Below are 24,686 nucleotides of genomic sequence, written 5' to 3'. Positions count from 1 at the left end.
CCTCAAACAGCATGCATTTCCTACTTCTCTTTGTGTTTTCCTGACTAATCCCTCTACACCAGTCTTGCTAGCTGGTTAAATAAGAAAATGTTCACTCCTACCACTGGAAAACCATCGCATTTCTGGAGCAAGGGCACATCCAGAAATACCACTTTTTCTTTCTTTCCATATTAAAAGGGAACTACAAGATGAAGTAGAACAAAGAATAAAAGATCGGTCTCACATTGATTAAAAGTAACACACAAACACATTGTTAGAAATGGAAATTATTTAAATACATATATGCTGCCAGGGTGGCAGAGAAGGAAATAAAAAAGGGGGGCGGGGGGGAGGGGAAAGGTCACAAGAAGTTCATTCTACCCAGAACTGCTTTACATAATCATGAAATGCAAACTAGTTTCCATTCCTTCTGGCACAGGCTCATTCAGCCTTCACTTTGAATGCTTATTGACAAATAAATGGACTGGTTACTTCCTATTAATGCTACTTAATTTATGTACATACCTGGAGGAAAAATTCCATTTTGACCTCACATTCATAGAAGCTAAGATCATTTTAAGCTATGAATATGTTGAATACAAGTTTAATTTCTTCTTGGTTGCTGCTGGGGATTTGCTATTTCTTAACAAATTAGGCATGTGTTCTCCTCAGGTCAGCTTTTGCAGCTTATGCACATAGCGTGTTCAATTCGGGAACCTGTGCTGAACTTTCAGATGAAAGACTTTCTTTTCTTCAGCCATGATTCGTTCTCTCCTTCCTCCTCTCTCTCATATGCAGGCATGTGCACACACAGAACTTATGAGTAGGTTTTGCTTTATAAGCTGTTCCCCAATATCCCTCGTTCTTTTCCTTTGCCCATGAAAAGTTCTTACCAAGAGAGAAATGCCTGTTTTTACACATCTCAAGAGTTGCTATTGTCCCGACCAAGGCAAGTGCTATTAAAGCAAGTTTTTATCTCTGAATTTTGAAGGCATCTCAGAAGTAGACAGGTCAGTGTAGATCCCTGCAGCAGATAAGGATGCTAGGGAAGGACAGATATCTTCACTCTCTGAAGAATCTGCCTGTCAATATGGAGACATAGAGGGGCCTCTTTCCAAATGGATGCACAACATGAACTAACATAGTTTGAAAATATTTCTTTGTTTGGCTTAGTGTTTAATATTCCCCAGTAGACAAGTTCTGCCCGATGATTGCAATTGGCTGCTAAGGCTGAGACGCATCGTGGGGTCCTGACAGAGATATCCAAAGCCACCCTTTCTCATTTGTAAGATCTTTCAGAGCCAGATGGTTTAGTTTCTCTGATTGCTTGCATCTGAGGTTATGGCTGGCTCTCCTCTCTTTCATTGCTCAGTATTTACAACTCATAAGCCCATAGCTATGGAAAACCTTTTGATGTCTAACTTCCATGAAAAAAAACCCCAAACAGTATCTATATTAGTGTAATACCTTTCTGGATTTGACTCTTACTCCACACATTAAAAACCTTCCAAGTGCTAGTCAGACTGCCATCCAAAGATCAGGCGTTTATACTCATCAAGGGCATCCCCATTCCTGAGAAGTCATGCCATGTGTACCTCTCTTCCTGGCAATATTGGTGAGAGTATGTATCTCCTAAAGTCATGGAAGGGTGACTGTTATCTACTGTGGTTTGGGCTTATCTCCTTGTTCTCTTCTGCAAGGCTCAATTGCCCAGTGCAAAATTTGATCTTGTAATTCTACTTGGAACTATGGTCCACCCTGCAATTAGTGTTATCTACCTCTAGCTACAATGTTAACTCTGATACTGGTAGTTAGTGTTGATTAAACATTGATATTAGTTCAAATTTGGTTTCTTCTGTCCCTGAGGGAAGTGTGTTGATTCCCATCTAATGTCCAGAGTGGTACACCGTAGCAGTTGGGATATGAATCCTGAAGAAAACTGTGAGCATTTTCTTACTCAGCAGTCATATTTTTCATTGGAATAGAAAGATGGAGAAGATGCATCCTTCCCTGTACTTTCTCTTTAAACAAATCTGTCTAATCACATTTAAAGCACTGCATTATTAACATCTACACTATTTAATGTTCTCCATCACTAGAAAAATTTATTCTTTAACATGAACCCTGTAGCAGTGACGGTGGGTCAATTATTACGAGGATGGTAAAATACCAGGAAAATTCAGGGGTGAAAGTGAGTATCTGTCTAGCATACATTACCTGAGACTCAGTTTTGTTCAAGAATAGTAATAAGGCAGAGCCACTGAGCAACATGTGACATTGCAAGCAAAAGATAAATTAGTCTTCAAGGGTAAGAGATGGATAAGCTTGAACTGAACAAATGGAAAAATAAAAGTCCCTTTTATTTTTTCTTATTTTTTTACTTTAGTGAAGAGTGGTAAATGAGCCCTGAAATGTCAACAATGACAAAAACTTCCTTGAAATATGGTCACATCAATCATCTCTACAACACTCTATTCCAGACCACATAGAATCACCAGTTCTCAGCTCTTGAAGGGATTTCCCCAGGAAAGAAATACATTTTTTTCATATGCAGGTTGTCTTTTTGGTAACACTCTTGGAGAAGTCAAGGAAGAGGACAATGCCAAGATACCATTGGGATTTAAAACATTTACTTTGTTCCTATAAGGTAACAGTAGACTTTTCAAAAGTAAAGCCAAAACATTCCTAAAAGACATCCTGGACTTACCAGTGTATTGACTCAACGCTTTCCATTTTTAAGAGGCACCTGTGGAGAGCAGAGACCTATAGATACAGTGTAAGAACTACAAATACATGGTAGGAAGAACAATTGACCTCATGTGGCTCTTGGCTGAACACATTCTTTCTGCTTGCCCATGCTTCTGCCAAAGGATGACTGCGGCTGCATACAAACCTCAGCTTCTGTAAAAGTGGGAGCATGCAACAAAAATCTTTCAGGAAGGCCTCCAGGACTTCTCTGACTTGTGCTGTGAAGGTGCCTAGGACAGAAGGTAACCTGTACAAAGACATAGCTGCTAAGATTTGCACAGTGAGCAAACTGTGTCCAACTTTTCCTACCTAGGTGCTTCCATTCAGCCTCCGAGTCTAGGAACAGGCTTGTAACTGAGTAGGCAAACACAAGGCAGGCCTGGGCTCAAGAGCTTTCTCAGGCTACCTCTCCTTATACAGCAGAGACACAAGCCAGTAAAAAGACCAAAGCCTGAGTCTCAGAGGTCCTTAAGTGGTTGAAAGTTAGGAAGAGACTGGAACCAAGACAACCTCTGCCCAAGAAAAGTCACTTTAGGTCTCAAGTCCAAAGTCTACATTCAGATCAGAAGATTATTGATACTGACAGAATGGGTGAAATGTAGGGAAGGGCTTATTGTCTTTTCCTAACTTAGCAATTTTCAACCTCTATGTAGAGAAGACCATGAGACAAAGATGTTTGACTGATTTCAGACACTGAGTAATTGCATGAAGAACTGCAGAAAGAGAATCTAACAGCATGCAGTCTCCACATGTTTAAAAGCATCTTTTTGTTAACAAAAAACCTGATTGCTGACAGATGACACTTATGAATGATGTGATACTATGCAACATCTTCTCAGACAAATCAATAAATCAGAGGGTCATTTCCTTCAACAGAATAAGCAGCAACACTATACAATTTTGCCTGTGCTTACTGGGTTTGTATGTTTTGTGTGTTCATGTGCGTGTATGTGTGACAGTGACTCTCTTCTGTGAGATTTTTTTCTTCAAACTATTTACAATTCAGTCTCCCCTGATAAATGCAAGCCTCCACCGTCAGCAATATTTGCTTAGTGAAGCTTAGTCTCTGTAGTTGCAAGCTTCTGAGAGCAGAGTGCCTTGAGATACTGCATGAAAGGCACCAACTCATGCAAATTGTTGTGGTAATTCCCTGACAGTGTCATCCTTCTGACTTTCACCTCTCGTTTTCACTAATGCTCAGAGAAAGCAGTCTGTGCTACCAAGGAGATTCTCTGAATAAACAGTTTAAAAATAGAAAGTGCTCAATCAGGCACGGAGACACCATAAAAATGGTCCTACCTCTCACTGTTCTCTGGGAATTTTATGGGAAGGGAAAATTTTGAAATGGCAAAATTGCTTTACAATACAATACCTCCATTGGACCGCAGAGATGGTATTGAAGGAGCTCTTCAATGTGAAGAACAGAATGATAAGCCAATGTAAAAGAGCATGACTCCATTCAAGTCCATGATGATGTGCCAAGTTAACCCAGATGAGCAACTGCCACATCAAGTATCTTTTACAAACTACGGCACCAAAGTCATAAATCAAAAGCACAAATTTATGTTATCGGTCCAGTTCAACAGGTCTCATTCACAACTGACTACACACAGCAGTTAAAATGGAATTATGGATTGCAATGACTTTGGGCTGGCATCATTCAATATTGTTGACAGGAAGGAATATACTTGAAACATAGTCTGGTTAACTTCTTTAATTAGAAATATCAAAAATATTCCTGGGTCCTAGAGCAATAGAAAAGCAGGTGTTTATGGGAATAGGAATATTTCCTTCCATTAAAGAAAAATCTCCAAATCTCCACAGTGAAGGAGTATGGCAGAACTCTGAAGTTTCTTTGAATTTCATGGATTCTAGTCAGTGTTGAAAACATTGGTAAGTCACACCAGCACTAAACAGCTACGCTAGTGTTTTGTGTGGATTGGAAATTAGATGAAGTAGATACCTGGTAGAGTTTATCTTCCTTTACGTTCCTCTCCATGCAGATGTTTTTGAGTATCAGATCAAGCAATGATAAATAAGAGCTGTATATGGCATTTTAAAAGTGGAATGGAAAACCTAGTTGGTGTTGCAGTCTCCAATTAATGTTTTACAGTAAAAGCTGTCCTTTCATCTATTTACTTTTATTTATTATTCCTGACTCCTATGTTGTCTATTACCTCTGTCAGGGGTCCTGAAAGTATTCCTAAGCATTAGCAGCAAGGAGGAGTGAGCTGCTATTCTGTCTTCACTAGACCTCTCTGGCTTGCACAGAGCCCCTGCATACCATTTCAGCAACACGTTTCGGGTTCTGTAACTAGTGGTAGTTACTACTACTAGGCCTTTAATGCAAATTTTTCTTGTGGTGCTTTAAACATTGAGAGGTTTAGGTAAATACAAGCTAAAACCCAAAATCTGTTAAGTACTAAGTCTTCCCATTTATTAATGCAAGACATGGTTTTCTATTACTGAGAATATGCAGAAAATTATTCCTGAAGCTGAGATTAGAATTCAGGATGCTCCTTGCTCCAGATTTCTCTACAGTTGGCACTTTCAACTATCAGTTTATTACACGAAGGCAGAGTGGTTCATTCTGATACCTCTTTTGCCCTCCTTAGCTACCCCAAAGCACATTTTCTTTCCTTCTCTCACAAAAATGACCTCATTTCAGTGGTTTAACCTCATCTGTTTACTTTGCAACAGATCAGGAGCACATATATAGCCACTTACCACATTTCACCTAAGGGCAACAAACAACTTCTTATGAGAAGTTAACTTGATCACCTGTGTTTTTGCAGTCTTTTTTGTGCCACTGTTCTTCCTGTCTAAAATTGTGTAGTCCAGTAAAACAACAAAATTTATAACTGTAAATGACTCAGGCTTGAGAGGACAGAGAAAGGATAGAGGGAAGAAGTCATTTAAATGCTAGAATGGGAACAGAGGTAAGAAAGGCACACCTTATATTAAGGGAATTCCCAGCATGGAAGATGCAGCAATTCTTCATGCCCTAAGCACTGTGGCTTAGGACAACATACAGAGCAGCTCAGAGTGCAGTGGGGCTCAGAAGCAAGCGTCCATCTGCTCAGAAAGAATGTATGCTTCGAGCTTGCTATGTTTTTGCTAAGCACACACACATATACAAAATAAATAAAAATCAGCTTGCTTTTTATTTTTTAAAATAATCAGTCACAAGTGTAAAACTGTTCATAGACACATGTCTTGTGAAGGGCTCTAACAACTCTACACAGGGATCGTTTTTGACTGAAATGGAAAGACTATGGGTGTATTCCTTCTCATTTGGTTGCTGTGGATAAAAACATCTCTTTCACAACTGCATATTCTCTAACAGTTTAGGTATGGTTAGCCACAAATCCTATAAAAATAATCTGGTCTTGAAATAGCAACCTCTTTTTTTTTTTTCTCCCCCTTTTTTCCCCCCTCCCCATTCTCTTTTCCTGGTATATAGCAGGCTAGCTTCTCAACTCATGCATAGCATCATACCAGTGCTAATACCAAATCTAATATTCCAGCTTACAATCGTCTGAAGACCCAACCCTTCTCTGCTGTCCTGGAAACAGACCTGTGGTCACTGCAGAAAGTAGTATTCTTTTATACACATACACACAGATGTGGGCATCCTGCCCCAATTAGCCCATATTTAATTCTTTTTTCACCTTGTTTATTTTTTATTCATAGTATCAAAGCAAGGTGCATGCCCAGCAACAAGCTTGCAGCAAATAGATGCTTCTTATTTTCACTTATGTTTAAATCCCATCACAGTTGCTGCAGCTCCGCCTCCCACAGGACTATCTTGTCCCCTCATGAGAGCTGCTGGCTCCTGGTGGGTCTCCTCGCTTCTGCTCTGCTCTCCACACTCCGGGAACCATGGGGTCACCTCAAATGGCTGCTCAGCCACAAAAACTGAGCCTTGCCACTGCCACATGTCCTGCTGATTAAATAGGGACACTTTTCTCAGGAAGAAAGCACTCATCTCTGAGAGGTGGAAAAAGGGCCTGGTTTCCTGGGAAGAGTATAGCAACATTGCCAGAGCATGCAGGGGTGCAACCAGGAAGGCTAGAGCTCTTTTAGGTTTAAAACTAGCCAGGAAAGTGAAGGAAAACAAGAAGGGGTTTTTCAGATACATTAGCAGCAGGGAGAATGTAGGCCCACTGCTGAACACAGAGGGTGCCCTGGTGACAGAGGATGCAGAGAAGGCTGAACTACTGAACACCTTCTTTGCTTTGGTCTTTACAGTCAAGGCCAGCCCTCGGGAAGCCCAGTCCAGCAAAGATAGTAGGATGGCCTGGACAGCAGAGGACTTGTCCTTGGTGGATGAGGAAGAGGTTAAAGACTAGTTGGACAAGCTTAATACTCATAAGTCAATGGAACCTAATGGGATGCATCCAAGAGTGCTGAGGGAGCTGGCTGATGTGATTGCTAAGCCGCTCTCCATCATTTTTGAACAATCATGGAGGACAGGCAAGGTGCCTGAGGACTGGAGAAAGGTCAATGTCACGCCAGTCTTCAAAAAGGGCAGGAAGGATGACCCAGGAGATTACAGGCTGGTCAGCCTCACCTCCATCCCTGGAAAGATAATGGAACAACTCATCCTGAATGTCATCACTAAACATATAAAGGAAAATATGGTTATCAGAGGGAGTCAACATGGTAATGAAAAGAAGTTGGAATGCAAAAAGTTCCATTTAAATTTAAGGAAAAACTATTTTAGGGTGAGGGAGTCCCAGCACAGCCTGCCCAGGAAAGCTGTGGAGACTCCTTCTCTGGAATTTTCCAAACCTGCCTGGACACTTTCCTCTACAACTTGATCTAGGTGGACCTGCTTTAACAGGGGTGTTGAAATAGATGATCTCTGAATGTCCTTTCCAACCCCTACCATTCTGTGATTCTGTGATTTTCAGTGGATGGCCCTTCACTGGGCACATACTGTACACCAAAGGGAATTACGAATAGGGCCAGGTCAGAGTCTCTGCAATTTGAATTTCAGCTTTTTTTGTTAGAGAAATAAAATTATTTAGGTTGGAAAATACCGTTATAATCCTTGAGTCCAACCATAAACCTAATGCTGACAAGTCCGTTACAAAACCATGTCCTTAAGTGCCACATCTACACGTCTTTTAAATACTGCTAGGGATGGTGACTCAGCCACTTCACAGAATCACAGGATCTCAAGGGGTAGAGGGGACTTTGAAAGGTCATCTAGTCCAATCTCTCTGCCAGAGCAGGACCTCCTAAAGTAGGTCACACAGGAACTCATCCAGGTGGGTTTTGAATGTCTCCAGAGAGAGAGACTCCACAACCCATCTAGGCAGCCTGTTCCAGTGCTCTGCATCCTCATAGTGAAGAAATTCTTCCTTGTATTTCCTTGGAACCTCTTATGTTCCACCTTGTACCCATTGCCCCTTGTCCTATCATCGGTCATCATGGAGAAGAGCCTGGCTCCATCCTCCTGACACCTGCCCTTTACATATTTATAAACATTAATGAAGTTACCCCTCAGTCTCCTCTTCTCCAAGCTAAATAGCTCCAGCTCCCTCAGCCTTTCATCCTAGGGGAGATGCTCCACTCCCTTCATCATCTTGGTGGCCCTGTGCTGAACTGTCTCCAGCAGCTCCCCATCCTTCTTGAACTGAGGGGCCCAGAACTGGACACAATATTCCAGATGCTGTCTCACAAGGGCAGAGTAGAGAGGGAGGGGAATCTCTCTCAACCTACTGCCCACAGCCCTTCTAATACATCCCAGGATGCCTTCTTGGCCACGAGAGCACATTGCTGCCTCATGCTCATCCTGCTCATCCTTCAGGACCTCCAGGTCCCTTTCCCCTACACTATTCTCTAAGAGTTCATTTCCCAACCTGTACTGGTACATGGGGTGATTCTTTCCCAGATGTAAGATTCTATACGTGCCCTTGTTGAATTTCATCAGCTTTCTCCCCGTCCAACTCTCCAGCCTGTCCAGGTCTCATTGAATGGCAGCACAGCCTTCTGGTGTGTCAGCCACTCTCCCAGTTTAGTATCATCAGCAAACTTGCTGACAGTACCCCCTGTTCCCTCAGCAAGGTCATTATTGAATATATTGAACAATACTGGTCCCAGCACCAACCCCTGAGGGACTCCACTAGATACAGGCCTCCAACTACACCGTGCCCCATTGACCACTACTCTTTGCCTTCTTCCCTTCAACCAGTTAACAATACACTTCACTACTTGATCATCCAGCCCACACTTTCTCAGTTTTGTTGCCAGGATTCTGTGGGAGATGGTGTCAAATGCTTTGCTGAAATCCAGATAAACCACATCCACTGCACTACCACCATCTATCCACCTGGTTGCATTTTCATAAAAGGCTATCAGGTTGGTCAAACACGACTTCCCATTGGTAAAAGCCATGTTGACTGCTCCCAATGACTCTCCTGTCCTTTAAATGCCTGGAGACAGCACCCAGGATAAGTTGTTCCATAACCTTTCCAGGCATGGAGGTGAGGCTGACTGGCCTGTAGTTACCCAGCTCCTCCTTCTTGCCCTTTTTGAAGACTGAAGTGACATTTGCTTTGCTCCAGTCCTCAGGCACCTCTCCTGTTATCCATAACTTACTGAAGATGATGGAGAATGGTCTAACAATGACTTCTGCCAGCTCCCTCAGCACTTGCTCACACTTTTCTTTCCCAGTGCAGCTGGAACAAACACAGGAATTCACAGTAGAATGAGAAGATGCAGTATGTGCTGACAGTAGTCACCACTCAGTACCCTCTCTCTGCTTCCTCAGAGATGTTGAAAAGATGTGTACTCCCTTTCCCTACACTCCAAAGATCATGAGAGAAGTAAGGAGGGCAATAACCAGTGCGTCCTGCCCTACACAATAACCAAGGAGAGAGATTTCTCCTGAATGTCAAACTATGATATGGGCCTCTTTTTACTTTTTGGGAAAGAGATATCATAGACCCCCGCCACTTTGAGCTACCAGGCAAGAGAATATCTAAAAAGTCCTTCAGCAAACAGATGAGGAGAGTCCTAGAGGTAAAAAAAGAGATGATAACCCATGACTCAGTTCATGTACTTTTTTCTGAGGACACTTTCATGGAAGTGCTGTATCAACAGTGTGTTCAGGCAGTGTGTTGGGAGGAGGCAGAGAAGTCTCTCAAGACAGCTCTGAGACAAACTTTGGCCAGACATAACTGAGCAGTCAGACCTGCCTCACCTCTGGGCTCCAACTCACAGCACATTACTGGGGCTAGACCACTTGCAGCACCTAACCTTATCTTTCTGTACTGCACCCCAGTAGCCTGCACCAAGCTAGTACAGGGATCTCTAACATAGAAGTGCCTTGGCTTTCTCCTTCCCCTTCATGCCATTTCATTCTGTTAAGGTACCCGCTGTGCAAACAAGACAGACAAAGATCAGAGCAAACTCAGAGGTATCCTCAAGTACAATGCCCTGACCACCAAAATACACCCAGATGGACCAACTTTCCTCTCCTTACTGGCTATAACAAGGTCACTGTGCTTTGAGGTTTTGATTGGTGTGCCAAAAACTCTGGAATTGTGCCTGTCATTTATAGCACCTTTTCTCAGATGGCTCTCACATGTCTTTATAAACTTCAGTAAATGAGCATATAAATCACTCTGTCCACCACCAAAGCACAGTTATCTCTGGGATGATACACAGCAGCTGCTGTAAAAACCAGATCACAGCTTTACACCACAGATTAGGGCAATAAAACATGCTGTGTGAGGCAACTGAAATGGTTGGATGAAGGAAGAGGGAAGTGGTGGAGAGCATTTTGTAGTTATAATTACCTGAGTATATATTTTGCTCAAGAGGGTACTGTGTTTAACACTTGCACATCTGCAAATCAAAGCAATCTTCCATCATCTGTCAAAACAACCTGACTGTTCTACTCTCCATGCTTTGGCCACCTCGAGCCCTTCCTTTCTGAAAATTGCACAGCACCTTGATAGGAGCAAAGCCTATGTGATAAGCACAAGCAATAACATAATCAAATTTCTTAGAAACTGACTTGATAACTAACTGTGAGCCTGCAGCTGCTATACCCTCTCCCTTCCTCCCTCTTGCATGACAACTGAACATGGCATCTATATAGCCCCAGTTTTAAAATAGCTTCTGCTCCCATAACTTGCAAACGGTTCACATAGATCTTCTTTTTCTAGGCTAAAAGTAGTTAATTACAATCACTAAGGGGACTGAACTGCTGCACCCTTTTCCTTATTCTGGGCTCTTTGAGCAGCACATTGACTCCCCTCAAATCATGAGCTGTTTATAATAGGAAATCTTTTGAATGATGGGTCTGCACAGATTAGATCTATGAATTTTCTGGTATCAAGGACAGTATATGAATAATTATCCTTCTCTCCCACTTCTCCTTGGCCACACAGCCATATATGCATCATCTATAGCTAAACATGAAAACTAATAAAGTTGATGGAGCCATTGGTTTGGGATGAGGCACCACATTGGCTGTGTACAGTGCTGACATGCAAAAAAACCCATTCATTTAATTTCAGTGTCATGTCTCTACATTAAGTTTTAATTTTGCCATGAGTGTCCCTAGTTCCGCAACCTTTGCTAGATAAGTCAACCATTATGTATTTTAATTGGATTATGGTTATGATTATAAGTTATTATTATTGTTGTTATTATTATTATTGAGATACTACCAATAGTGAGTGACAGCTCACACAGACCACATACAACATAGGTTACATTTAGCTCTCTAGCTTGGACTAGAAGCACACTCAAAGCTAAGTCTCTCGCATCAATTCACACTGTAGTCTTCAAGTGTACAGCAAGGGCTGCCTTGACAGTAACTAAACCAGAAGATGAGTCCATCTGGTAAGGGGAATTTGGTACACACAGCCAGACTTGAACTAACTCGCTATAACAGAATCACAGAATGGTAGGGGTTGGAAGGGATCTTCAGAGATTATCCAGTTAAACCCCCCTGCTCAAGCAGGTCTGCTTAGATCAGGTCACTCAGGAACATGTCCAGGCGGGTCTTGAAAACCTCCAGAAAAGGATACTCCACACCCTCCCTGGGTATCCTGTGCTAGGGTTCCCTCACCCTCAAAGTAAAGAAGCTTTTTCTTAAGTTTAAGTGGAACTTTTTGTGTTCCAGCTTTTGTCCATTACCCCTAGCCCTACCACTGGACACTCCAGAAAAAAGTGTTGTCCCATTCCCTTGGCATACACCTTTCAAATACTCATAAGTATTAATGAGGTCCCCCCTTAGTCTCCTCAAGGCTGAAGACCATCAGTTTCTGCAGCCTTTCCTCATAGGAAAGATGTTCCAGTCCCCTGATCATCTTGGTAGCTCTGCACTGGTCTCTCTCTAGAAGTTCCCCATCCCTCTTGAGCTGGGGAGCCCAAAACTGGGGAGCCTGAGATGAGTGCAGCATGCACCCAGCAGTCATCATTACTAATTGTGCTAGACAATGGATCTGTGTCTACGGAAGCAGCCTGTTAACCTACTTGAAACTTGTTCCCATGGTCTCTCTATGTGAAATGTCTGTGAGCAACTGGCCAATTGCAGACTGCTTGTGGTCAGCTTTCCATGCACTTGCACGGAAAAGTTTACTAACTTGATTCCCACCTACAGATGAATATGAATGACTTTGTATATCTCTCATATCAGACACCTCTCCCAACAATTTCACTTTGGTTTCTTAGGCTGTCAGTTTTCAGAAACAGAGGAGGAGATGAACCATATCTTCCTTGGGGCTGCATAACAGAGGTTTCTTTGCTTAACTCTGACAGCAGTATTAACCAGTAAACTGCGTATACTCCAGGCCAAGTTGCACCTTCACATCTTTGCAGGCCTTAAGGAAGTCAGTTTGAACTAACCAGACACGAGGGCATAATTAGGTCTGCTGTATTCGAATGAAACAAGTAAATATGCTCCAGCTGGAATGTTGAGAGCAACCTAAGAATGTAACACAAGCCCTATAGTTTAGAACACAACACATCAACGGTTTCACTGTACTGAGTTAACTCACATCAGAGGCATGAAGCATGCACCGAGAAAAAGCTCTGTGGATCAGATTGCACAGTTCTAACCTCCACTGCTGTCATCCATCTGCATCCTCAGAGCAAATGCAATCTTAGATGGAGAACCATCAGGCTCAGAATCTCACCATGCAAGACATAAGTTTTTCTTAGAAATCACAGTTTTAGTGTTTGCACAAGCAAAAGGAGGGAAATGGTAGCTTTTGAATGGGCACATTTTACATAGTCAAGTTTTCTATTATCAGCAAAGCCAAAAGTTATACAACTCTTTTTTCTTGTTGTCTAAATACAACACAGAGGATGGAAATCATAAAAAGTACAAAACTCTCAAACCTGTATAGTTAAGGCTTTCAGCATGCAACTCCAGCAGCTAAAATCCTGCAAGACAACCACGCCTGGTGTCATTTTATGTCTGTTAGTCTCATGATCCATTTTAAAAGCATTCATGAAAAAGACCCTTGATCTGAATTCTCGTAACTAAAACATTGTGCAGAGAGTGTAGAGTGGAAGAATGGCTGCTGTATGGTCTGCTAGATATACAAAATATTGTCAAAGGTTATCCAGGAAATGTAAATGCCCTTGGTAAATGCAGATAGTGAAGGAGAAGTAATTTGAATGCAGTATAAGAGAATGAGATATTGTGAGGTTTTTTTAAAGCATACATATATAGCCTGCTGCGGAAGAAAAAAAGTATCAACATCTAAAGCAAAATGTTGCTGTTTATAATTTGCAAGAATGTCATTTGTGTTCTTTCAGAGATCTGCAAATAAAATTTACCACAAAAAGGATAAAAGTATCTGGATAAGAAGAAAAATAATAAGAAGGGGAAAAAAAATATGTAGCTTTAGAGACTGGTGACAGCTGTTTGACTTCAATAATGTAAAATATTTTGTAAAGACGAAGCTTTCACTATGACACAAAGTTTCTAGGCCATTTCTTCAGTTGCTGTAAGGTGACATTATTTAATTTTCAAAAATTCCCTAAACAATATAGATTAATTTAAAATTTTGGGGCTGAAAATACTTAATAAATTGTTAACAATACATACACACATAACTGAGACAAACAGGGGTCATACAAGTGCCACAGTAGCATGAAGACATTCACATTGACTTGCATTCTGCATGTAGCTCCCACACCAGCATATTGTACTCACATGTTTTGCTGAGAACTCATCAACCTCCTGAAGCACCTTCTCCTGGCATTCAGGGTTGGTGGCTAGCAAGTACGTGGCAAAGGACAGTGTGCTAGTGGTGGTCTCATACCCAGCAATCAGGAAAAGGAAAGCTTGGCCTGCTATCTCGTCCTCTGTTAACATCTTCTGAACGTTCTGAGATGGCACTCTGCCAGCAAGAGGTGCTTCATTCTGTCTAGAAGCAGCAGATGGACTGATCACATCAAAGCACCCGGCTGCCAGGGAGTCAGCTGAGTCGCGGGAGTCGAGCATCCACTGGAGAAAATCTCTGCGCCTCTGCAGAATACAAGATCAGAAGCAGCATGAAGAATGGATCACAGAGCAATACCCTTACCCATTCAGGATGGAGGGAGAGAGTCGTTTCCTATTTACATTGCTCACTTGGCTCCTACAGTACAGCCACCAGCCTTTCACTGAACGAGAAGATTTCTATAAATCAGCTGAAAGTGTCATCACTAAAAGTCTGTCACTGCTTTCTTCTCAGTAAGATGAGACTGATCTGCCCCCAGTGCATAACAGGTACATATTTTCACAGGGGATGGCTAACAGCCAGCTCCATACAGAGCTTTTTTGATTCTCAGGGTGAGTTCTTGGCATGTACTTGGAAAGAAGGGGATTGACATAATCAATATATGTGCACCTGCCAAGTGGATGTAGCAAAACTCACCCTTGGAGAAGTTGGCCTGCCTGCTTGAGGCACCATCCTTATTTGTTCACATGGTCCAAAGCATGAAATTCACCATCTAGGATTAGGGCTGCATCTACAATAATTTCTGCACCATCTTAACAAGATAGGATTAGAAACTGATCTCGGTACACTGGTGCACCTTTTTATGAGAAAGTACTTATCAACACTTATATCAACATAGCTTCCTTTTAAAAAAAACAAAAACCAAAACACAAAAAGCAAAACCCAACATATTTTCAGAAACTCATTACAACAGTAAGTATTCCTCTGCCATAAAACCTATTTGGCTGGCATGTCTTTGTATAATGCTCACTAGATGGTTCTACTGTTATGAATACTGCTTTCTTTCCCACTAGCTTCTGAGAGAAAAACTCTAATAAACAGACCTACGGACAAGAGCGAGTTGACTCCAAACCAATCTGGACAGCAAGCTTGATTAGGCTTTGAAATATAACCCAAAAGGTTTGAATTGACTTTTGGGAGTGGGCATAATAGAATTGTGCTGAACCTAAGCCATAAGGCTATGTGATTGATTTTCAATTCCTCAAATACCAACCGAATACATGATAGCTCAAGGTCTTAGAAGTGACGGCAGTGACAGAACACAACAACTTACGCAGTGGGATGGATAAAAGAAGGGATCAAGTCTTTCTTCAAAAGAAAAAAAAAAAAGCCGTAAAGCTGCATTTAGCTGTTAAAAAGAATTCATTTGAATGATTTCTTGGTTCTGATGATTGAGAGATAAAGTAGAAAAAGGAAAGCCAGAGAAAAGGACAGGCAAATCAGATAAGACTAAGGAAGGAGTAATTAATTATAAATGTCAAAACACTTGATTTGTTTTTCACACAACATGGGAAAAGAGAGCAGTGAGACAACAAAAGAGGAGAAATACTCAGCGGCCTGTGCTTAGCTCTGCTGCCAACAAATGGTTCTGACTGATCTACATGCAGAGGAGTAATTATTTTGAAGTTTGAGTAATACAAAAGATTGGCATACTGTCTCTTTAATAGTTCTTTCCTTCCCCCTACTCCACAGAACCTTTTCATTTTGCATGTGTACATGATGCATGTTGTACTCACGACCACAGTGCATCTCGTACCCTGATACACTCAAGAACCAATGCTCCAGACTGTAGCTAGTGCCAAACATTGTACACTGAAGGACTCTGATAATTGGCCAGATTGCATCACCTCCAAGGCACAGGATACGTGCTTTTTCCCCCAGTAACTGAAGAAACAAAAACCAGCATTACACACGTTGTGCTCAGCACATGAGCTCCAGCTCTGAAAATGGTGCCTAGACTTATGCACAACTTCCACATGGAAATCGGTCCTGCTTCCTTGGTCTCTCCTTTCTTACACAGCAGGCCAAAAGTTGTAACTGCCCTACTGCAGTCATCAACCCCCTGCACGACAGGATACTTCTGCTCTCTTATGTTCTTCTAGACTGCAGGAAACAAGACTTCATGCATACTTTAGTTATGCATAGCTAAAAATCTCATTTAAATTTTCCAGAAAGGACTTTTGTACATATTCTGGGAGTCCATGTATCACACAACTCAGAGGCCAACTCTTTGGCATAGCCTACACTTCAGGGATTTCCCTGGTACGTAAATTTAGGTTAGGCTACTTTGTAAACAAAAACAAACTCAAACCAGTCCAGTTCCAGTGTGCTCATTAGTGTGTTGATAAACTAGTCTACCGTCTAATGAACTGCATCTCTACAGCTATTCCCTTTTATCTGTAAGGCTAGTCATCATCACCTAAACTACCCTTATAACATAAAAATATATAACTACATTCATGTTCAGTGGAATTGTAACACTGTAACATACTACAGTTCAAATAGTATAACATTTGGTATGGTTCTGCATTTATCCTCTAGCTGTGAATTTTCTTGTAAACAAACCCATTGCTCTCTGAGGGTTTGCAGTTCTCAGTCATGAGCTGTTAGCTGAGTCTGGTCTTATATTTAGACAATACACTCTCTGGAGACCCTATAGGATGTTTCTCCAGTCTTAGACAAAATCAGGTCCCAGCTTTATACAAAGCATTTGGTTATTGCTATGATAGTAAAGTAATAATCTTAATGACTACTGAATAAAGTTTCATTCATGAGAATTTTTACTGAAAGCAAACTTAATGAATGCTAGCACAAGCGAATATTCCCAAGAATGTGCTCTGAAATGCCTCTGTGGCCATTTTGAGGAGCTCTTTTTATTACTCACATATTATATTTGGTTAGGAATTTAAAAGCTTGTCTTGATGCAGAATCTGTTTATAAGGTCATCCTACCGAGAAACAACTAGATACCTTATCTATGCCATGTAATTTGTTCACAGGTGAGCAAGGGTTGCAAAAAGCAATGGCTTCATAAGTAATCCTTACAAAAACAACATTTATTTCTAAAAACTACTTGAATAATATCAGAGGGGGAAAAAGGCATAAAATTTGAAGATGCAAGCTTTTTTCAAGATAATTCTACATGGTGGAAGGAGCTGTATTTTAGCAAAGCTTCTCTTCCTTATGGTTCATTCTACTTCACTTTAGGCATCAGTATAGAATGCAACATAAAAAATCGTCATCAATCCAAGCGAGAGAAAAAGATTTCCAGGGTTATAACCAGTCATAATGAAACATATTTTTCTTCCGCACCATCAGGATGGAAAAAATCACTCTGACTCAAAAACCTAACAATGGCAATAGAGGCAAACACTAGAATAAAACCAGATATAAGTGGATTGTTAAGTGCTGGAAACGAGGAAAAGGTATCTCATGAAAATTCACTTGGGTTTTCTCCACTTTGGTTGACAGCAGGAAAAAAAAGAAAGGTGCTTTTTTTTTTCAGTTTGACAACAGACTAAGTACTGACAGTGTCACTGCACAAAAACATTCTCTGGTCATCACATACAGCTGCTGGCTTCCTTTTTCCATCGGGGACATTTGTTTGATTTTCTTCACAAAAAGCAGAAGTCTATAATAGCCTCTATCCTGTCCTCTGACACTTGCATAGTTACATTACAATGGCCTCAGAAACAAGCTCCTGCTTGAAAAGAATGGCGTGCCAATGCGACCAACTCTTGTTTTGCCCCTGTACAACACAGAGCCTATCATTAAGCCAATGACAACCGAATGGAAAGCTACTGTTTGAAAAAAAATCTGATTTGAATTCAGTATGGGACGGGTTGCACGTCTAACTTAGTGGTGACACAGACATCCCCTTTGAAATATATAATAAGACAAGCCTCGCTTTCAGCTTCCCCAAGATAGACACCTTGCAATATATTCCCTGACACCAGTGTTCTGGGCCGTATCATTTCTCTCATTAGTCTCCTTAAAAATCACCTGGCCATGCAGAGAAATCATTCTGCACGGAACTGTAACGAGCTACGTGCTACACACTGGAAGAATAGATATGTGCTATACTGGGGAAGGGCAATCCGGCAGTTTCTATCACCCTTCCTCAAATCACTGCTTTTAAGTTTTGCAACTGTCAGAAGAAGAGAGATGTATCGCTCACATGCATGATGTATCATGACTTTTCCCACAGGAGGCAAGGGTCCTGGGGGGGTGGGGGATGACTCCAGCTCTTTCCGTCCTAAACAGGGGACTGTGTTTTCATAGCTAAGATTGAGATACTGGCTGATCTTCTGGTAAATTCACTGTTGCTCGGGGGATCCAGGGCATCCTTGGGTTATACTTTTGGTAGAGAGAATGACCCATTCAGTCTCTATGCGAGGTGAAGTAAAATAATACTTAAGGAAAACTACCAAATGTGTATCACTTGCAATTTTTATTCTTAATGTTGTAATTTCCATTATGTTTTCTGCAAAATATACTCAAATTTTGCACCACTCTGGTCATTCATCCCCACATTTTCACAGAATCACAGAATGGTAGAGGTTGGAAGGGACCTCTCTAAATCATCTAGTCCAACTCCCTTGCTAAAGCAGGTTCATCTCAATCAGGTCACACAGGAACATGACCAGGCAGGTTTGGAAACCTCCAGAAAATGAGATTCTACAATCTCCCCGGGCAGACTGTGCCAGAGCTCCCTTATCCTTACAGTAAATAGGTTTTTCCTTGTGTTTATGTGGAACTTTTTGAGTTTCAGGTTTTTTTACTTCAAAAGAGCCCAAAATTTAAAAAGAAAAGCAACTTAAAAATGAATCCAGGAATAAAACTAGATAACATAAATGGTTAGTGTTCTGTAAAGCACTTGCTGTACCCAATGCACCAGTACAGGCTGGGGGATGACCTGTTGGAGAGCAGCTCTGTGAAGAGGGACCCAGCAATGTGCCCTCATGGCCAAGAAGGCCAATGGCATCCTGGGCTGTATAAAGAAGGCATGTCCAGCAGGTTAAGGAAGGTTCTCCTCCCCTGTGGTGTGGCCTCATCTGGAGTACTGTGTCCAGTTCTGGGTTCCCCACCTCAGGAGGGACAGATAACTTCTGAAGATAGTCCAGCACAGGGCCACCAAGATGATCAGGGGGCTAGAATATCTTTATTATGAGGAAAGGCATCTGGGACTGTTCACCCTGGAGAAGAGTAAACTGAGGGGGAAACTCATTAATACTTAGAAGTATTTAAAAAAGGCATATTAAGAGGATGAGGTGACACTTTTTTTCTGTTGTCCCAAGTGATAGGACAAGGGGTAAAGAAGCTGGAACAAAAAAGTTCCATTTAAACTTAAGGAAAAACTATTTCACTGTTCAGGTGAGGGAGCCCTGGCACAGGCTGCCCAGGGAGGGTGTGAAGTCTCCTTCTCTGGAAGTTTCCAAACCTGCCTGGATGTGTTCCTGTGTGACCTGATCAAGGTGAACCTGCTTAAGCAGGGGGCTGGACCAGACAATCTCCAGGGATCCCTTCAAACTCCTACCATTTTGTGACTCTGTAATGTCAAATGTGATGTCGCTAACCTAATACCACTCACAATAAACCATGCAGACTCTCCTAGACTTTCTCAAATGCTCTGATGGCAGTTCAAAAAAACAGAAGCTAAGCTTCGGAATATTATGTAATGGGTAGGAAACTCACATCTCATATTATTTCATTTTTCTACAAATTTGTACAAACTCTTTTATATATTCAGGTCACTTCTAAGTTTGACTTAGGTGAGATGAACCATTTTCACCCATAACTTATCAGTAAAGCACTGCAGTAGCTGGGCAGATCCTTTTGAAAAAAGATCCACAAAATACAGTCCCACTAAAACTATCATTTTGCTAAACTGCTTTTAAAGGATAAAATTCAACCTTTCTTTAACACTTACAGGTTTCATTTGGTTTCTCTGTAAAATCACAGAAAAAGTCAGTCTCTCTGCCTATACATCCAGACCCAAAACACCATGAAGAGATTGTCCCTTTACCTTATGCTTGAACCCAGAAGCTGAAATTAACTGGGAGGCAGAGCTCACAGCCCTGAAATCTGTGTGTCTGCAGACTGAGGGCATGGTGCTCTCGCAGTTAATGCTCAGCTCTCGAAGGACCTGGAGTCTGTTGAACCACAGCGTGTGGCCATTGTTTGAGTGTGGCTGGAAGGCTTTTGGTCTGACAGAGGAAAACTTTTGTTTGCATTTGTTAACAGCAGCTGGTGAAGCCACTACAATGTTTTTATTGTAAATGGGTTGAATGTCTGAGGGCTGACACATCACAGAAAACAATATAACTTGCATTAAAAACCTGAGTAAATTTAAAGCAAAAAAAACCCATAACCGAGTGTCCTCTAGGAAAGTGGAGCAGCCTTTTCAGTCTAGTCTGATCTTAACATTTGTAGGAAAACCTCAGACTGAAAAGGTTGTGTATAACTTTGGACTTGTTCCGATATTTTCATATATTGTCATCACTAGACTCCTGTACAAGTTTCTAGTAGTAGTTGCAGCAATAAGGAAGCACTGACTATTCAATGACACCATATTTGATATCAGAAGCCACAACAATACTTCCTACTTACCTGAAAGAAAAAAGAAATATCCCTACAATAACGCTGAAAATATGTTACATGAAATGCTGATCAGGCCCAGAAGGGGCAAGTATGTCAGCAAATTGATGAGCATGGAAAGTATTGAACATAGAAAGAGAATACATATCCAATGTGTGACTAATGTTCTTTTAAAAAAATAAAATGTTAAAAATCCCAACAAGAGTAAGCATAAATTCAAATATGACATGGATTTTATTGGCTGAGTTTGCCACTAAATCTGCACAGTGGCTGATGCAAACTACTGGTTAAAGCACTGAACTCCACAGAAGCTGGGATACTTAAGCTGCACTCCCTTTTATCACTTTGAAAACACAGTTCTAACTGGTGCAGCTTCTCCATCTGTAAAATCGGTACAACACATATCAAATCTTATAAAATCCCATGAGGAAAAGCTAACAATGATCTCAGAAAACCCTTTAAGACCTAGGATGAAAACAGATTTACACAGACTCAGAGTTTAAGGCAAAAGCACCATTGCATGGCAGAAAGTGGCCCAGAAGGAACTCAGCAAGTTATCTACTCCATCCCCTTGCCACGAGGCAGCGTCAGCCAAACCAACCCTGACAGCTGTTTGTCTAACCTGTTCTTGAAAACTCAGCTAAACTCCAGCTTTCTGTGGCCACCCCAGGCAGTCCACCCCAGCACCAAACCATTTTTGTCACTGGAGAGGTGTCTCCTCTGCTGAGTCACTGCAGATATTGCAGATTACTAGATTTCACCCAGCTACACCCATAATGTCTGAGGCTCCACAGTCTGTACTTGTATATGCTTCAGCAAGTCTTTAACAAAGCATGCTGAAAAATCTAAAACTATTTTCTTGTGATAGTACCTCCATTTATGAGGTAAGGGAGAAAAGTGCTCAGGTACCTCTGGTTTCTTCCTCAAAAATGTTGCACTCCTCCGACCCTCAAAAGTAAGAGCAGTACTAATCTACAGAGGCATTGGCAAGTCTGATTCAACCTGAAAATAAAGCTGAGGGGGAATTCTTACAAGAGAATTTTTGCTAGGGACACATGTCTCTTCAGCTTAAGCTGCTGCAAGTGTCACTAGAGGGCTCACATCTTGAAAGACAACAGCCTCCTTCTCAAGATGTTCCCACACCGTCCAGAGATAAAAATAAATTTGAATTACAGATCTAATTATTGGTGCATGGAGAGAGAGCAAAGAACCTTATCTAGTTGAGACAAACTTAACGTAGCTCTTTATGGCTCTTATAGAAGGAGGCTGGTTTTAAGATTAAGCGTGAGGACCTGCTGACTGTGAGCTGTAAAGATCCTAGCCAGAGGCCTAACTTGTCTGAAGTGGTATGTAGGATGAAGAGATACTACAGTTACAGGAGACAAAAAATAAGGCACACACCTATTAGATCATTTCATTAACTATGTGGGCCCATAGAGAAACCTATGGATTGCCTAGAGAGCTGGAAACCCCTGCAGCAGCTCTCTTCAGTGTAAAATCAAGAAATTACTTGCAGCCTGGTCCATTCACATCCCTTAGGAATTGACCATTGTCTCTGACTCCAGGGAGTTTCTTTCCAATATCAGGATGAGCAGAACGAGCTGGACGTCCAAAAGAAGCACTAAGTTTATCCATGAAATTCAGTCTAATGACAAACAAGTGTCACACACTTTGTGGCAACTGGCTGGCATCTCTCCCACATTGGGCTGGCAGCCTCAGCCCAGAGCACAGCACAACAGTATAACCACCAGCACTCCTTCCATCGCATGCACACATGGGGAAGGCTCTAAAAAGATTGAAATGCAACGGCTGGAGAGTCTCATCCAGCTTTTCCAATCTCTGCATCATGGTGAGCAAGAGACACTGGTAGCAACCACTGGACTGCAATCTTCTTATTCTGTATTTGCAAAACATATGGGCTAACAACACTCTGATAATGACTGATGGCATTATCAGAGTGCAAACAATAAATATTGCATTTGTGTGTGCAGTTACTGAGCTTCTGCCCCACACATCTTTTGCTGCTTGGCGGTGGAGGACTGAGGTTATCAGAATAGACAGTGGGCAAATATAGCAAGAGAAGTAGTAATTCGGTGCTGGGGAGGAGGATCTGCCTGGGCTGCCTCCCCTGTGCATGCCAATGTGTGAAACAGGCACTGACTCCCATATCAGCAGCCAGTTGACCATCCTGCTGCACACTGTATACACGTACCCTCTCCCAAAGCTTATCTGGCCTCCCAGTAAACCATCTGACACTCCTCCACTATGCTATTTGAGGGAGGAAGGGTGGATGCAGGAAGGGAGTGTTTTAGGCTAAGTATCTGACACCCAGAGGCTTGACCCTCTTCTAACACAAACTGCTGACTAAAAGCTGCTGTTGCAGGCAGTCCTCTCTTCCTTCTCTATTTTCCACAGATTATAATTGTATTTGCTTAAATTTAATTCCTGATTAATAATCAGTTCTGTTTTTAGCAGTTGCCTGACATTCAAGAAAATGCACAGGAATCTCATTATTGCCTCTTTTTCCTTTGTTCTTCCTGCCCCAAATGCTCTCTTTTTGTTTGCAAAGCCCCACCACTCACTTTGAAGCGTCATCATGTTTTGGGGCCAACCTGGGAATTTACTGTTCACATCCGTGTCCTCCCTCATCTCTCCCAATGCTTTGTTAAAGATTCTGTCTTTTTACATCATATTACATACAAATTGCATATGTTTTGAGGGAAGGAACACCTCATTATTTGGTTTTGTGATGGCCTCAAGTAATTCTGGGTAACTAAAAAAACCAACTTTTTTTTTTAACTAAACTAATTATGGCTGTGAGACAGATACAAATAACATGTATTGTTACCCCAAAAAAAGAGTGCAGTTAATGTTATTTATATTCTTTATTATGGAAAAAACACGTTTGTCTTTTGTATTACTTCTCTGAGTAACTGCTCTCCAGTCCTGGCAGGGAATCTTTATTGCTGGCTTATCTATTCAGGATCACACCTGCAACCTGCATTAGGATTTATCCTGGATCTTCAGCTATATTGAACTGGCTTTTACCTGTAGTAAATAAACCAACTCCACATCTGACTTCTCCACTCGTGTGCATGAAGTGGTATAGGTTTCTAGCACAGTGGGTGAAAGCAGCATTGGGAAGGAAAGGCTTATTTTCAGCTACCTAGTGACCAATAACAAATTGTGTTATCCTCCACAGCTTCATGGAAACTCGGTTCAGTTATGGGTTCTATCCAATAGATGGCTCCTTGGTAGCAGGAAGGATTCTCCCACTGCTCTCCTTCACAGAGTTTAAAGACGACTTTCTAATATTTACACAGCTATTATCCTGCAAATACAGGCATTTTGTGCACACTGATAAACACACAAACGAAGCATGTGTGCATGAATGAAAGAACAAAAGAAAAATTAGATGGCTTTTTATATATTTCATGCCACTTTGTCCTCTGCCAGTACAGGGATGCATGAAAAATGACAGTCAGGCAGCCCTGTGGTCTGGAATGCTTCCTAGAGTCAAACTGAAAACAAAACCAAAAACAACTTCAGAAAGACATTAATATTAACAGCATGCCAGAATACCAGCTGTCTTTCTCCCTGAAAATATGAGGACATCTCCCACATCTTACATATCCCTGACTGAGCAATACTTAAGCAACTTACAGGCATCATTACTCCTCTGTTAATGAAACATTTTTCACAAGAAAAATATAAAATCCTATGTGTAATTATTGATATAATGAACCAGGAGAGCTCTGTATAATTGGCAGGGTACAAGTTAACATCATTATGAGTAACACTGACATTTGTGAGATTGGGAAAGTCAATAAGCTTTTGTTGTTTTCCAGAAAAACATAATCAGAATAACAACAGCAAAATCCAAGATATTAATTATATTCAGACAAATCATGTTTATTCGATAGACACACTTGTGACTTCTCTGAATCAGAAGAATAGTTGCCAGTCGTTTTTGTCCTGAGATCTACCTTGCATCTCACTCAGATTTTGTCAAACACCTGGCAATAAACCCACTTTGGGGATTGTTACCCTCTGGTCTGACCACATGATCAAGTGAAAAGAGAAAACAGAACACTCACAATAA

The 24,686-nt window shown here is 41.4% G+C and overlaps 1 protein-coding gene across 1 annotated transcript in view; it reads right to left on the bottom strand.

Moving 5' to 3' along the window:
- TBXAS1 (thromboxane A synthase 1) overlaps positions 1 to 24,686 on the bottom strand; it is a 240,619-nt gene that overhangs the window by 58,361 nt on the left and 157,572 nt on the right. The window contains exon 9 of the mRNA XM_062011158.1: positions 13,919 to 14,233. Within this exon, the coding sequence (XP_061867142.1) occupies positions 13,919 to 14,233 (315 nt within the window). The remainder of the gene's footprint in view (positions 1 to 13,918; positions 14,234 to 24,686) is intronic.

This window comes from Colius striatus, chromosome 1, assembly GCF_028858725.1.
Source record: "Colius striatus isolate bColStr4 chromosome 1, bColStr4.1.hap1, whole genome shotgun sequence".
NCBI lineage: Eukaryota > Metazoa > Chordata > Aves > Coliiformes > Coliidae > Colius > Colius striatus.
The sequence above is the reverse complement of the archived record's forward strand: the minus strand, read 5'-3'. Positions and strand labels throughout refer to the sequence as shown.